The sequence below is a fragment of the Trichoderma citrinoviride genome, assembly GCF_003025115.1.
Source record: "Trichoderma citrinoviride strain TUCIM 6016 unplaced genomic scaffold BBK36scaffold_9, whole genome shotgun sequence".
NCBI classification, from domain to species: domain Eukaryota; kingdom Fungi; phylum Ascomycota; class Sordariomycetes; order Hypocreales; family Hypocreaceae; genus Trichoderma; species Trichoderma citrinoviride.
In genome coordinates this window covers 1,565,264-1,579,547 of record NW_020194717.1, presented here as the reverse complement: position 1 = coordinate 1,579,547, position 14,284 = coordinate 1,565,264, and the positions used below count along the sequence as shown (strand labels likewise).

The 14,284-nt window shown below is 52.0% G+C and overlaps 2 protein-coding genes across 2 annotated transcripts; one reads left to right on the top strand and one right to left on the bottom strand.

Annotated features, from left to right (window-relative positions):
• Nucleotides 1-4,559: 4,559 nt before the first annotated feature.
• On the bottom strand, nt 4,560-6,243 carry BBK36DRAFT_166389 (hypothetical protein; the record flags this gene model as incomplete). Its single annotated transcript, XM_024897780.1, has 6 exons — nt 5,968-6,243; nt 5,827-5,892; nt 5,650-5,788; nt 5,420-5,581; nt 5,027-5,383; nt 4,560-4,943 (listed from the first exon to the last, which is right to left on the bottom strand). The coding sequence occupies exons 1-6, from the start codon at nt 6,072-6,074 to the stop codon at nt 4,560-4,562; spliced, it is 1,215 nt and encodes a 404-aa protein (XP_024748767.1). The 5' UTR covers nt 6,075-6,243.
• A 788-nt stretch (nt 6,244-7,031) lies between these two features.
• Nucleotides 7,032-7,960, top strand: BBK36DRAFT_1122097 (hypothetical protein; the record flags this gene model as incomplete). The annotated part of the gene is made up of 3 exons (XM_024890906.1): nt 7,032-7,270; nt 7,333-7,772; nt 7,833-7,960. Coding segments are annotated over 3 exons (807 nt in total), but the record flags the coding sequence as incomplete, so codon positions are not given.
• Between the last annotated feature and the right edge of the window lie 6,324 nt (nt 7,961-14,284).

Sequence of the window (14,284 nt, the reverse complement as noted above, 5' to 3'; positions counted from 1 at the left end):
TTCGAGAAAAAAGCGAGAAAAGGGAGCCCTAGCCCGAGTGGCGCGTTTCATGTGTCCCAATCCGGCCTACCGCCTCCGCACCCAAATCCTCGGTTCATGGGAGAGGGAGAATGGGTGACAGACAACGTCTGCTTCTCCTCCTCCTCTCTGATCTTTCCTCTGTTGTTCGTTTCTTCTTCCCCTTGGCGTCTCACTTGGATGAGACACGACATCAACTCCAGGGAGAGCGTGGGAATGTGATGAAGAGAGAGGGAGAATCAAAAGAAAGCATGGGAAACAATAGGATACAGAGACGTGGTGGCCAGTATCATACAAGTCTGCATGTACAGCAACAACGAACAACGGTGATTCGCGTCCTCGTACCCGGCAGACCCAAAAGGGAGATGCCACGCCTGTATCTCATCTCCACCCGTAGCACGCATCTCCGCCGTAATGGCACCTCCAGCCCACGGCAAAGGCCCAAATCAGATGTGACCCTGGCCTTGCAAAAAGTGTGTGATTTCATCTCGTGCCGTGGCTGCCAAAATGACACTTCCGTATTCTGATGGTTGGGCTGTCGTTACCATTATCCTCCTAAACCGTAAACGAAACAGAGGGCATATGTACTCGTAATGAACGGCAAGATTGAGCATGCCCAAATGACCATTTCACACGGATTCAAGTCAGGCGACCATTTATTGGCGCGGCTCCTCCGAGTGCAGTATACTAGTTTGATAGCTGAGGCAGCCTCAACATCATTTGGTTGTGCATGTGTTAGTACGTAGTATGGAGCACCGTTATGGTGTATGACACGGAAGCAGCAGCCTAAATGAATTAATTTTCAATACGGTAGCTCTGGTGTGAGTGCGGGAACACAGCATGTGGCAGCATCGTCTTCATACTGGAAGTGAACCCCCAGGGCAATATCAGCAGTCAAAAGTCCCCCATCATTCTTAATGAACCTGGTCCCGGCCGTGTCTCCAAGATCCCGTATCTCTTCAAACATCCTCAAGAGCTGAGATTCAGCATCTACGGAGGTACTAGGGCACATTTCATCGGCTTCCATCTCTTCTAGAAAAGCCATTTCTGCTTCTTCTGCCACGAGAATTATAGTCCAGCCACAAGCGAACCGAAGTGACGGGGGGACATGGCAACGACAGGGAACCAAAGGGCAGAGACAAGCAACAGGCTAGCAGTAGTCGAAGCCGGGGGTCGAAGCCGCAAGTGGTGGAGCCCTGTCTTTTTTCTGATCCCTCTTGATGGGCCCCAGCTTTTTAGCGGGAACGCTCTTTTTTTCCTTTTCCTTTGCATCTTGTGGTTCGCAGGTGGGAAATATCCCTGGAGCGGCCATGTTAACACCGATTGCGGGAAGCCAGCGGCCGGTAGGGAGGCACAAGTCATCAGCGGAATCATGGGTGCACCAGCACAGTATGCCTCTCCTTTTTTTTTCCTTTCTTCTCTTCTCGTTCCTTTTCTTCCTTGGCTATGAGAGAAATAATCAATTCGCACCAGGTTTGTCGGGAAAGATATTGCATTCATATCTCCGTCCTTTGCACTTGTGCTTGCCAACCACTTGGCCTGGGTTCTCACGCTCCGACTTCCCGTTCGGGCAGTCATTGTACATCTGGTCGGGTGTTTATATTTAGCTCCGACATTATAATCCCCGTACGACGTTTCAGCTGTCGACAGTCTCCCACAGTTTACTCGCCTTCTCTCTTGGTCGTAGCTTCACGTCCATCCCGCATCAACTTGAATCTCGTAAACTTTGTTGCAAGGCGCACATCAGCTTCGATTATGGGGGCCACCTTGGTAGGCGACTTTTACATTATTCCCGGCGGAAGCCTGCAGCAGCCACCCCGGAACCCAAACCTGCGCCAGCGCCAGCGCCAAACTTGTCCGTCAAGCCTAAAAGACGCAAGCCTCTGGTAAGGGGGTGGCAGCTGGTGACGTATTTTTTTGGAGACGCCGTTTTGTCCAGGGACTGGGATTTGGTCTTTGCTTTCGCACTGTGTTGGCTGGCGAGTGCCGCAAGCGCACAGTGTCGACGGTACTCGTAATGAGATCCATGGGGTTGTGTGTATCGTCTTGCGTATGCGTATTAGTATGTAGGACTTTGCGCGCTGAAGCGGGCGGGCCGCGGCGAATGGGAAGCAGTCGAGGTGCTTCCGTGCGAATGAGGATGTGGGAATGCGTGGTCCGCTCTGGCAAGGATTGGTATCATCTTGGATGCGTCTTCTTCAGCGAATTGGCTGGTTTGCAGCGGTAATACAGTTACAATACATACTAGAGGTGAGGACTAAGGCATGCTGTAAATTTGGGTGAGCGGGGGGGCGTCCATACCATGTGCAGCATGTTGTGAGGCGAAAAGGAAGAAAGTAAGGGAACAAGAATGCTGTAGCACTTGGTTCGCCCTACCTCAACCCAGACAAAGAACTTTCGTAGTGGCAGCAACACAGCGTTTATTCGCTGGCAGTGGTGATATTGTAGGGATGAGAGAAAACGGAGGGAGGGTGATGGGCGCTTCCCCGAGCCCGTTTTGCGTTTTGCACGTGTCGTGTAGCTTGTGACGGTGACGATGCATCTCGAAGAGGCTGAAAATCCGATCCCAAAGCTGCCAAGCTGCAGCATCCCGGAGCAAGCACAAGCACAATGACGAAAAGACAGCAAGGGAAAAGAGACAAAAAACTTGAAACTTGGAAACGGAAGAGTGTGCTCTGCCCTGCACACACCCGACCCATGAGATGACGATGACGGGCATTTCCATCCGGCAGCCCGGTTTGGGAATGAGAAGGGAGGAGGAGGGGGGCGGCCAGCCTCTTTGGATCTTGTTTCGGTCTTTGCGTCGTCGACCACGATGCCATCCCGTTGCTTGGGGTGGAAAGGATTGGAGGAGCTTGGCGCGGGGAAAAGCAGGCAGGCAAGCGTCAGCTAGTCGAAATACAGTCATGCTCAGGTGTGGTGAATTGTCGATGGGAGGGGGGAGGTTATCGTGATGAGATCCACCGAAACGGTCATAGACGCAGGTCACGGTCCCCGCAAAGATGCTCACCGTTTTGCGTGTGCGCTGAGATGGCTGGATCTGTAGTCTAAGTTATCATACGTATGTGTGATTGTATGTTGCCGTGGTATTATATATCTGACTCTGTTTTGATCGATGAATGCCGTACAAAGATAGTACTTGTAATAGCGGCCTCGCCAACCAACACCTCACAGCTAGGAATCGTCTCTGTTTGATCTCTGCGTCTGCTTACACTGGCAAGTTCCGATTATCTAAATGACATATTCGCCGACTCCTCCCTCCACTCTTCTCTTGTACTTGACAGCTTGGTTTCATCTAGCCATTGGGCTTCACAGCTCCATCTCATCTATGCCGTCTGCTCATCTCACCACCACCCATCTCCCTTTGCACGTCTCGTGCATCACTCGGTAGATTGTGTCCCAACCCTTCCATATCGCTTCCCCCACCCACTCCCAGACGGCGTCGACGCCGTGCTTTGTTCCCCTTGGATTCGCGAGTAATAATATCCAGCCTCCAGCAGCGGCCACGGCAACGTTTTAAGAGAGGGGCGCCCTTTACGTCAGGGCTGCAGCTGCGTCAACGCCCGGCCGTCGGCCCAGAGAGCTGGACCCCACCGGAGCCGGGCTGGATCCCTGTCGCTCCGTGTTCCGCACGGGGTCCGTACGGAGTACAGCCGCCGTACTCCGTACGAGGAATTTCGCTCATCGAGTCAACGGATGGAATCTCAGTACTTTCGGACTGAGGATGCTTGGAGGGATGGCTTTTCGAGTGAATTGGCCTCCGACCCCGTACCCGGCAGGTATTTACCCCTTCCGATACGGCCACCTACTATATTGTAGTGGCTCACTTGTCGACGAATTCTGGTAGTATGTTTTAGTTTGCTGTGCTTGTGTTGCATCCTCCCATCACCCACAAACCGTCTGTTTCTTTGGGACTACTGCTATATGTTGAATCTCTCGTGTGAATTCTTGTCGAGCAATATCGAGACGAATAGCAAAGCTACCAGCCGATGTTATCTGTTGACTCTCGTCCATGTCGCAACAGCTTCTCCGAACATAAGGTAGTATACGAGTACATACACACACGCCGCACCGCCAACGCTCTGCGCAATTCGGCATTCTTGCTGGCTGCCCCCCTGCATAATTTCCTCCAAATTCTCTCCGCAGTGGCCAACAGTCCACCTGTCGCAGGCCCCTGGTCAAACTGCCGTAGCCTTATCCAACAAGCATCAGATTTTCCCTGCTTGCTGCTCCACCCGCACTCTTGACCAGATCCCTGCGGCGCCTCTTTTTGCCCTGTCCCGGGTTCTGGCACTGGGTTGGCACTCGTACCGTGTGAGCCAGTGCGAGCTGCTACTGGCCGTCAGAGGTATCCCAGCAGCGCATGCCAGCAGGGGATGTACTTTCGAGCTGTTCCCTGCCTGTCCTCGTAACTGCTGTGCCGCTTCAACTCCACACTGCTCATACGTGTACAAGCACACTTGTATCAGCGTCACAGTGCAATTCGTTGCCAGTCTTTCTCTCTTTTTTCTCGCGGTACGGAGTACATGCCAAGTATAAACTCAATCACTTTCATGCTGGAATCGAGGGTTGAGTGAGCGCCCTGCAAAACCGGATCTGATATCATCACCGTTTCGGTTTGCCGCTGCCAGTTGCAAGAGCAAGCGGTGGCTGTCCAAATTCGGGACAAGCAAGAGCGAGCCAACGTCAACGGAAGCCGCAAACCTTGGAGTTCCCTCGTCCAGCCACAGGCACCGAAGTACTGCTACCCGCACTCGTACAGCCGCACCGCTGAGAAATCCCCAGTCCCGCATGTACCGGGACTCGTGGATGTGCTCGCCGCCTTGCTGCCTGCCTTCTCTCACCCCGCCCGTGTGTCCACACCTCCCCCTGTCGTGCCTTCCCAGGCCCACAGATTGCATCTCCACCCCCCTTTCAGATCCACGCTGGCTGGCTGGCTAGTCTTGCTTGTCTCGCTGTCGACATCATGGCTCCTGCTAGCTGGCCCGAGGAGGTCACACACACGCACGCACTGGAGGGCAGCTTCCTTCACTGCGTTTGCTTGTCCCCCATGGTGCCTGCTTCGTTTGGGTCTACTCTTGCCTCTTGCCTCTTGTCCAGAGGTACTGGTGACGGAGAAGTTGTTCCTCGACATGATCCAAGCATGGCACCTGTTGAAGCCTCCAAATTGCCGCGGTACCCAGTACTCGGTACTCAGTCGCTCTCGTCTCTGTGCCCATGCTGCTAAGCCCTGTTGAGCAGAGACGGCACTTGTACTCCGTACCGAGCCGACCTCAGTCTTCTCGAGTCTTGCGTCGTTGTTCTGCATCTTGTAACTCGCCTTACTCGTGACAACAAGCCATCTCCTCTCTTCGCCCCTCGAATGCTGGATTCGCTTCATTCCATTGTGCCCAGTACATACATCATCGTGCGCCTGCTGGTCCCTCCCCTCGCCCGTACCGGCAAATACCAGCTTCAAGTACCTGGCTGTCTTGCGCGTTGTCTCAAAACTTGCCACAGACCAGCTGCAGCTTGGAACCTCGACATCAGCCAAAGACGGGGAGGTAAGGTACCTCAGACTGTACTGTACATTTTCAAGGTACCCAGCATTTCAATCTCCTTCGCCTCCTCCTCGTCCTCTCAGGTTATTACCTTACATCTCCTCCTCCCCGCCGCCAGCATCATCGTCACCAAACCCACAGCCAAATCAGCACACATCTTTGATACATCAACTTCATCTTCAGCCATACCCTTACTGCGCCGTGCCTGCTGCATCAGATTAGAAACACAGCTGCCAGGGACACAGCAAACACCGCATTGGCAGCAAACCAAACCCGCCTTTCGCTGCCCACTTGGAGCTCTTCCCCTGTTCCGCTCTGGAGCCCCGTCGTCGTCCTACCAGGAAGTAGGTAGCAGCACTCTCCAAACTTGTTTTTCACTCCCCTCTGGTCGCCGCTGTCCCTCCCTCACCCAAAATCCTTCGTCATCCCTATCTCTGCCAGCATCTGCTCTTTGTCGGCTCTCCTCTTCGCCTTCTCCATCCTCTCCACCGCGATTTGGCCTCTGCGCTGCTCCATAACGGAATTTTGGTGGTTCCCTGTGGGTTTCTCCCAAATGCTCGTCACTTAATTCAACTAGCCTGCAGCCCCCCCCCCGGCCGGTTCTTGTTCCTAGGGCCTTAGCATCACCCTACTTCATCGCAAGCAACCCTGTCGCCTCGGGCTTTGCGAAAGGGACATTGGCCTGCCGATCACTTTTGCACCACACAGCCAGAGTCGTCACACCAGACCAGCCCGGGACCTCCTCTGCCATCCGCTAAAACTGACGCACGTCAATTCACAGGCCCCCAAGGACACACTTAAGACTTCGCTGATCCCACCGTTTCCCAACTCCAGACGGGATCTTCTTTGGCTCTTGGACTGTGTTACCGACTTGGCAATCTTCCTAGTCGGGATCCCGCATCGATCAACAAACCTTACTTCTCCCTCTGCCACGCACCAATCTCTCACACACGCACATCTCCCGAAAAGACCGACGACTCTCTTCCCGAGTCCTGCTCATCACTTTCAGACACAGCCGAAACAGAACAACAACAAAAGATCAAATCACAACACCAGCCCTCCAAAGACATTTCACCTTGCACTGCATCATCGATCGTCCAACACCAATTCTTCCATCCCTAGCAAACCACCACTACACACATCATGACAATGACGCTGGATACACCGCAGCAGCAGCGATTCGGGCCTGTCATGAACTTTGACTATCCGACTCACGGCCAGCCACCGGCCTTTTCCAACCCGTGGTCCTCTTCACCATCGCCATCTCAAACCGCTGCCGTGGCTGGAAGCAATCTCTATGTCGGAGGTCCGCAGCCGCCTTCTCTCAATCACAATCTCGTGCACAAGTCTCACAGTGCGCGTGCCCCTACCAGCAGCGCAGCACCTCCTTTATCATCATACGCTTCAATGCCCGTCCACACGACTTCAGCTGGTACGTTGTGTCTTTCTACCCTCTTGTAATGTGATGCGTCGTTTGCATTTGCTCACCGATCCTCGTTTCCAGATTTGCTCAACTTGAACCGCCTGCAGACCTCGTCTGCTGCCTATGCGGACGCCACCTACGCCACGACGGCCTCTCCCGTCCACGGCCACTTTGCACCCCCTTCAGCTACTCCCTATGATGCCCTGGGATACGCACCTGCTCCTGTGCGGCCGCCTACCTTTAGCACCCTTGGCCACGAAACAGATGCCTCGCGGAGATTCTCTCAACAGTGAGTTGTCTCCAGAAGACGGAAACAAAGATGGACCAAGCCAAGCTGACCTTTTCCAACAGCGTCCACGCTGACGACCGAAGAGGCTTCGCCGAAGCCCTTGACGCCAGCCAGGGCATGCTCGCCATGAGCCAGGAGACGCCAAGAAACATCTACGGCAACCGCAACGACCGATCTTCCGTGGACTCTTATGGCTTCCCGTCGACGCACTCGACCAGCTCCTCCATCTCCTCGTCCGGTAACTTCAGCTCCTACTATGGCGACTCCGTCTCCGACTACTCAACCGCGGGCTCAGACATTGAATCTGTAGGCTCGAGAACGCTCCCTCGACCTCAGGGCATGATGTCATCGATGCCTCCTGCGCCCCAATCCATGATGGGCCAATTCAGCTCCAAGGTGTCGTCCAGCACCCAGAAGAAGCACAAGTGCAAGGTCTGTGACAAGCGCTTCACACGACCAAGCTCGCTACAGACGCACATGTACAGCCACACTGGCGAGAAGCGTAAGTCATCAATGCCACTATTACCTTTATCAAGAAAAGGAAGCTCATTGTCGTTATTAGCATTCGCCTGCGAAGTCGAGGGCTGTGGACGCCACTTCTCCGTCGTCTCCAACCTGCGACGCCACCGAAAAGTCCACAGAGGCGATGCCCGGTCCGAGGCTGGCTCAGAGGACCATCACTCGGATTAAGTCGCCCTCAATCGATTTGATCTGGGTTGTATCATTAGAAATCTTCACGACTTTGGGCCTTGTATGGCCAACCCTTTCATCATTTACCTTTTCGGCGGCCACCGCCTTCCGCACATGGATCATCTGTAGCAGCATAGAAGTTGCATGAGATGCGGCTGCGGAGCGGTTGCCGCTGAAGAGATCAACCTTTACTATGCTTTAATTGGGACAATCGGACGACTTCATCTCATGACACTAAATTAGAGGGTGTGGGATCAAAAGAATCAAGACGCTAGGGGTTCTTGACGAAGATGGCGCGGCTATGCACATGAACTTTCATCCCACTGGCTAGGGACACCAATGCAACGCATTGGAAATCAGGCATCACACCGGGGGATCTCTTGATGGGCGTGTGATGCCTATTCTACTTTTTTTTTTTTTTTTTCTTTTCATTCTTTTCTTTGATTTCTTTTATTTATCTCAGTCAGGACTTTCTATTCGTGTGCCAGCTGGCATGGTGGCTTTACAGGACTACAAATCGACTGGAACGATGGGATACACGAGGTCTTCCAGTCCGGCGTTTGGGGCAAGGGGTTTCTATCAGAAGGGATTTCTTTCAGCGTAAAGTCGGTGTTACGCTTAGCCTTGCTCGATTCCATTGATTGCGAAAGGAAGCAACTTGAAGCCTTATATCATCATGACAACAGGGTTGGGTGGGAGGGATGGAAAGGATGGCAACCACGCGGCCTCGCCCGGCGGGTTAGCATTGTATCAATAGGCCCTTTCTCACGGCGATGATATACCCGTTTGATAGCACTGTGAATCTCTTGTTGAATACACGAAATTCAAAAAAAAATCCATCTTTCTGGCACCTTTGATTTTGCTTACTGGCTCGGTGGTTCGTTCAACGGTCCCTGGTGGTTGGTCCCTGATGATCTCTGAGTCTGCTGTGTTTACACGACTCATGATGCATACGGAGCCGTCTGTTTGGAGCAGGAGCAGCAGGCAAGGAGAGCTCAGGAGAGCAGGAGAGCAGGAGAGGTGGAAACTGGGCGAGGAACAGCCGAGTCTCTTCCCGGATGACGGGTGTCGATCACGGCGAGGATGCCCCAAAGAGGCGGGTAAAGCTCGAGTGGAGGCCAGGAGGTTGTCCAACGCATGTGCGAGCGAAAGCCCGCCTCGTTTTGGCTAGAGATTTCGCATCAATGGCGGACGGCGATCGCCAGCACGCACGCGGGAGAGGCGTTGCTTGGGCATTTGGCGATGCTTTAGCCTGCCGCTTACACGCACAGTAAGCTGTCCTTTTGGACACTTGGGACTTCTTGCATCTATGATTGATTGATACTTGTCATTCTGGCTGTAGGCTAAATCGGATATCTATCTTGGGCAATCCTGGGATAGGGGCAAAGGGGATATGGAGTGTGTGTGCTTTGTGTGTACTGTACTCTGTACGCGAGGTGTGGAATGGTGAAATGATGGTAGCAGGGATAATATTTGATGGTAACTTATGGTGATACTGATGGGTTTGAAGGTTTTGGTTGATTTTCATGGACGCAATTTGATGTAATTCTGTTTGATTGTTTCTCGTAGCTCGAGTTTAGCTGAGGTTCAAGAGTCCGACTGTCATGAGGGGGGGATATCACTGCACGTCGCAGTACTGGCTCGAACGACAATCTTCAAAGGCGGCGTGATAATTTCATCTCGAGATGAGTATCTTACTGTATTATTCCTCGGCATGTACGTACTGGGTTCGTCAAAAAGGGGCCGATCACTTGCTCAAGGAGGAATGGAGGGCGCGTTTCAGAGCCTGGATCATCACTGCTTGATTCGGGATAGAGGGACCCGTTGAGAGACGTTGTCAAGACCGGACAAGCTTTTGTGGGGTGTCGTATGCCGGGATGCTTGGATGCTTGTTTTCTCGTCTTTGTGTGAAGCTCTTGGCTTTTTACTGGGTGTGGTGTGAAGGGGGAGGGATGGGAGGAACAAGGGACAGGGTTTTTTGTGGTGGTGGTTGGGTGGGATGATTATGGAGGAGTGCTGTTTGCGATGGAGTATTGTATGGGTTATGGGATGAGATGGGTATTTTGGCGAAGCGAGGTGGCCAATTCCCTGGGAATTTGGCAATCCGGGTGTTTTTTTGATACGAGGCTGCGTACTGTATGTATGTTAGGGCGAGCAGCGATGGGTGAATGAAGGTGTGGTGATATCGAGGGTAGGCGGCCGGGTAAAACGGTGCCACGCCGAATCAAACGTCGACTGCGTGACGCTTCTCTGGCGACGTCGTTTCGTTTGAATGAGGAGAAAACAGTTACGGATTCGTAGCGAGATCATCCAAGTGGTACGGTCTTTTTGTTCAGAAACGTTTTTGGAGAAAAGCCCGTTAGATCTTGGGGTGCTATCGGCTGCGAAAACCGACATGTTTGCCACTTTTCCTGAAGTGGGCAGCTTCGAGGACGTATTTGGCGGTGATTTGCGTTTTTCTGGTGAGGGGAAAGAATGAGCTTGGGATTCGAAGTTGGAGAGCTATTTGATGCTTTTCGTGATTTGCCGAGGCAAGAATGAAATATATAGGTGATGCTGGTATTTTTGCGTGTTAGTTGGGTTAATACCGTTTGATACGTGAGGGAGAGTGATTGGTTGTTTTGTGATTTGATGGTGGCGCATGTGATGCCGTTTCGCGGGAGAGGGGGAGCGGAGAACTGTTCGGTAGTTTGCGAATCTCGATTTTTGATGCTAGTATCTCTTTCTTTGTCGATATCAAAGGTCAAATGCGGTTTTTTGGTGTGGTTTGGAAGATTGGGCTGTGACGCTATGATGCGTTTGCTACGTATGTGGTGACGATGGGGGGATGGGCGGGAGTGGAGGCTATTTTGCTTCTTTGGGTTGAATATGATGCTATCACTGCTGCACCTTCGCAGCCTCGTGCCTATCTACTTGTCTGCAGCCGTCACAAGGCACCAAATAAGAGAGACGGAAAGGGAACAAGGCCATATTAGAAACAATGAGACTTGCCGTCACCGTTATGCTGTTGAAAAAACGGCCGGTTTGCGACCACCGATGAAGGTGGCGCCCGGTCCCGTGAGCCACTGACTGCGTGGCGCATATAATCCTAGACGGGCTTCCCTTCGAGCGGGTTTAGCGTCTGTCAGGCAAAGGGATGCTTCTGTTTTGCTTCTCTCGAAGTTGATTCAATTGCTGTTGTCGTTGCCTTTGGAGGTTTGTGTCATTGCACTTGACGGTCGTCTTGCCTGTCGTTGCTGGTGGCACAGTGCTAATAGTCATCGTCAAGCGCTTGGAGATGACGAAGCATATTATTGGGCGTCCGAGTTGATATGCAGCTCGGCGACGGATGCCTCTTGTAGTAGTCGCGCCATTCCAAACCCATCCAAGCACGAGAAGTAATAATCGACTGCACATGTCCAACCACAAGCGCATATTCATGTTGTATGCGGTTGCAGTGAAGGGCGGCCCTGCAAAAAAGTACGTACAGGCTAAGCTTTCTGGATGCGATTTTGTCCCCTTCGCGTTCGTCCATACAGAACACTGTATCATCATCAAAGACAGTAATATGTACTGCCTATCTGTACTCCGTACAGTGTCTCTCAAAGACAGCCCCCAAGGGAGAACGGACAAGGGATGAGGAAGGGAAGGGGGGTGTGCATCCAAAACAAGCTTTTCCCGCATTTCTCTCTTCCCTGTATGCGCTGCTCTTTGATGTGTTTTCTTACACGTTTTCCGTCTTCCCCGTCGATTGCAGAAAAGGGGCGTTCTACCTAGTGCTACTAGGTACCTTATGTATGTATGCATGGACCCCCAGTTGTGAGTGACGTATCGTGAGGGTGGATTTTACTTCTGCTTGTGCCATGTGGGAATAAACGTTGAAGAAATCTTGGTTGAGGTGATACCTTGGCTTGGCTTTTGTGGTGCGAGGTTCAGTTGAGCCTCGTTACTGTACAATGTATGTGTGCCACTCAATGCCATGGATACACGAGGTGTAACAACTGAGAGTAAGCTGTATGGCAGCTTTGCATACATGTACAAAGAGAAGATGTTGAGTCGTGTGCAGTAATAACGCCCCAAACAGACTCGATGGACCTCTCGTCTGAGACAATTTGATGTGAAGCTGCTTCAGCCCATGTAGCATTCCGTCATCTTTTCTCCTCAGCCTTCCCATTGCAGAAATCGTCAAAAGCTTGTAAAGGCTTGTAAGGGGGAGTGGGAACATCTCGAAAGAACGCACAAACAAACAAAAAAGAAATACCGGGGCGAATCAGGGGAAGCGGGTATATTCAGGGGACTGGGATGTGATATGGGGGGCGCGAGATTTGAAGGCATTTTTGCTTTTTGCAACGGTTTAGTCGAGATGGGCAATCGGATCGTATCGGATCGCCGTTTGATTTGTTCCAATCTGACATGTTCATGCGCCGCCTTCCTTTTCTTTGTTGTTTTTCTTTTGTTAGCGGGCTGTTTGCAAGATGCTGCTGCTACGGGAGTAGATTGAGTGTACATGTGAAGCTGAGGGTTGTGATTTATGCCGAGGGTCTTTTGGGGTGGGACGTGTTTGGGGCTGGCATTTGATGCTGATGCGATGGAATCTGGCAGCTGAATGTGCACGAGTTAGTACTCGGAATTACATGTACCGTAGCAAGAAGCATCTCATTGGTCAAAAATACGATATTCACCCCTTCTCTTCCATGTATCCAAGTACTTGTGAGAACGGATTTTAACCGCACGCACACTATCAGATTCATCTCTTGAGAGCCAAAAGAAAACAAACATAAAGAATTGTTCAGAGTAATACCTGAGAAGACAAGAGGAAAGGTGCCATGGAGGCGCCCCAATCCAAAGCCAGATCCGCTGTCCCAGGACTACTAGCACGAGACGGCGTTAGCGCAGTAGGCACTGTGACGTCAGCGGCTGCGGCACAAGGGTCCCTAGCTTTGGCGCGTCCGCCCCACATAGTATGGATCTCGAAACGTCATTCTGCAGCGCCGTCATTGGATGGTTTTTGTTGATTGTAGGATTGTGTGTGTGTGCTTGGGCTTGTACGAACGTAGGTATGGGTATTACTGAGAACAGAGATAGTTGCGTCTTACATGCTGTGGTTGTATGTACCTACTATATGTGATGTCTCTGCGGGTCTGGGAGATGATGCTGTGAGTTTCCTATCAAAGAGGAAGATGAGATGGAGAGTACCTTGGAGATACCTACGAGTATGAGACTACCTAAATGGTGACGATAGCAGCGCCATCCAACGCTCTTGGCAGGGGACCATTGCGTCGTGTCGACGTCCTTCTACTCGTACAGGTACGATACTCGTACTGCATCCGTCCTCCACTGGGGAACCAGGCACGTTAGATGCCCCCTTTTGGCGCATGGCGATCTGTCTCCAAAACTTCGCGCAGGGTGCAGTGACTCGTAGCATCTGATAACTGAAGTACCCTCCAAGTCATGGACCACGCACTGTGACGCAGGTACGTACACAGTGCGTCGCTGTGGGCTTGTAGGCTCCGGAGTTTTCATTAGCGCAACTTGCGCTGCACTCCAGTGGACATGCGCTGTATTATTTCTCCGTTAGCATACATAGGGAGCCGCCTGATGATGCCGAGGCTGCACTCATCATAACGGCTGGCTTCGTACTCGCGGACATTGAGATTTATCGACGTCCAAAGTCAAGTACTTGCCTCGTGTGTCGGCAAGGCGATGGTGTTTCCGTCCTGTCAAAGCAAGCCTCTGGCGTATTTAAGCATGGCCACCGACGTAGTAGGCAATGGGACCTGGTGGTGGCTTGCCTAGTTTCTAGGAGGGCTGTTGAGAAAGGAACAATGGAGTAATGGCGTGAAGGCTTGACTTTGGAGTAAGCCTCCAACGTGGGTGGCTTTTGCCTCAGCCGCTCGAATGATTCTTTGGCGTTGGATTTCGAAGGGTTCGAAAGGAGGTTCACTAGAAGGAAGCAATAAACGGTCGGACCCTTAACTCTCACTGTAGAGAAGAGGACGGCAGTTCATGCGACTGGCTCTGATAGGAGAAAGGAGGGTTGTGAGCATATTGAATGGGCGCTTTCGGCCGCCTTGAGAAAGCCATAGGCATCATCTGGATGGGATTTTGATAGCACACTGTATCCGGCCGCCGCCCTCCAATCCAGGGCTAACGTTGCAGAGGCACTTTGATATCCCAACTACGGAGTGCAGATAGCATAATAGAACTGGGAACTGTTATGGGAACTGTTAAGGGGACCTTGAGAGAATCTGCTCAAGCAATCTCCAAGTTGCATCTCTTGGCGGCAGGATAAGCCCAAGTTTGTTCTTCTAAAAATAATCTGTAACAAGCCAAGCCACGGCCGCG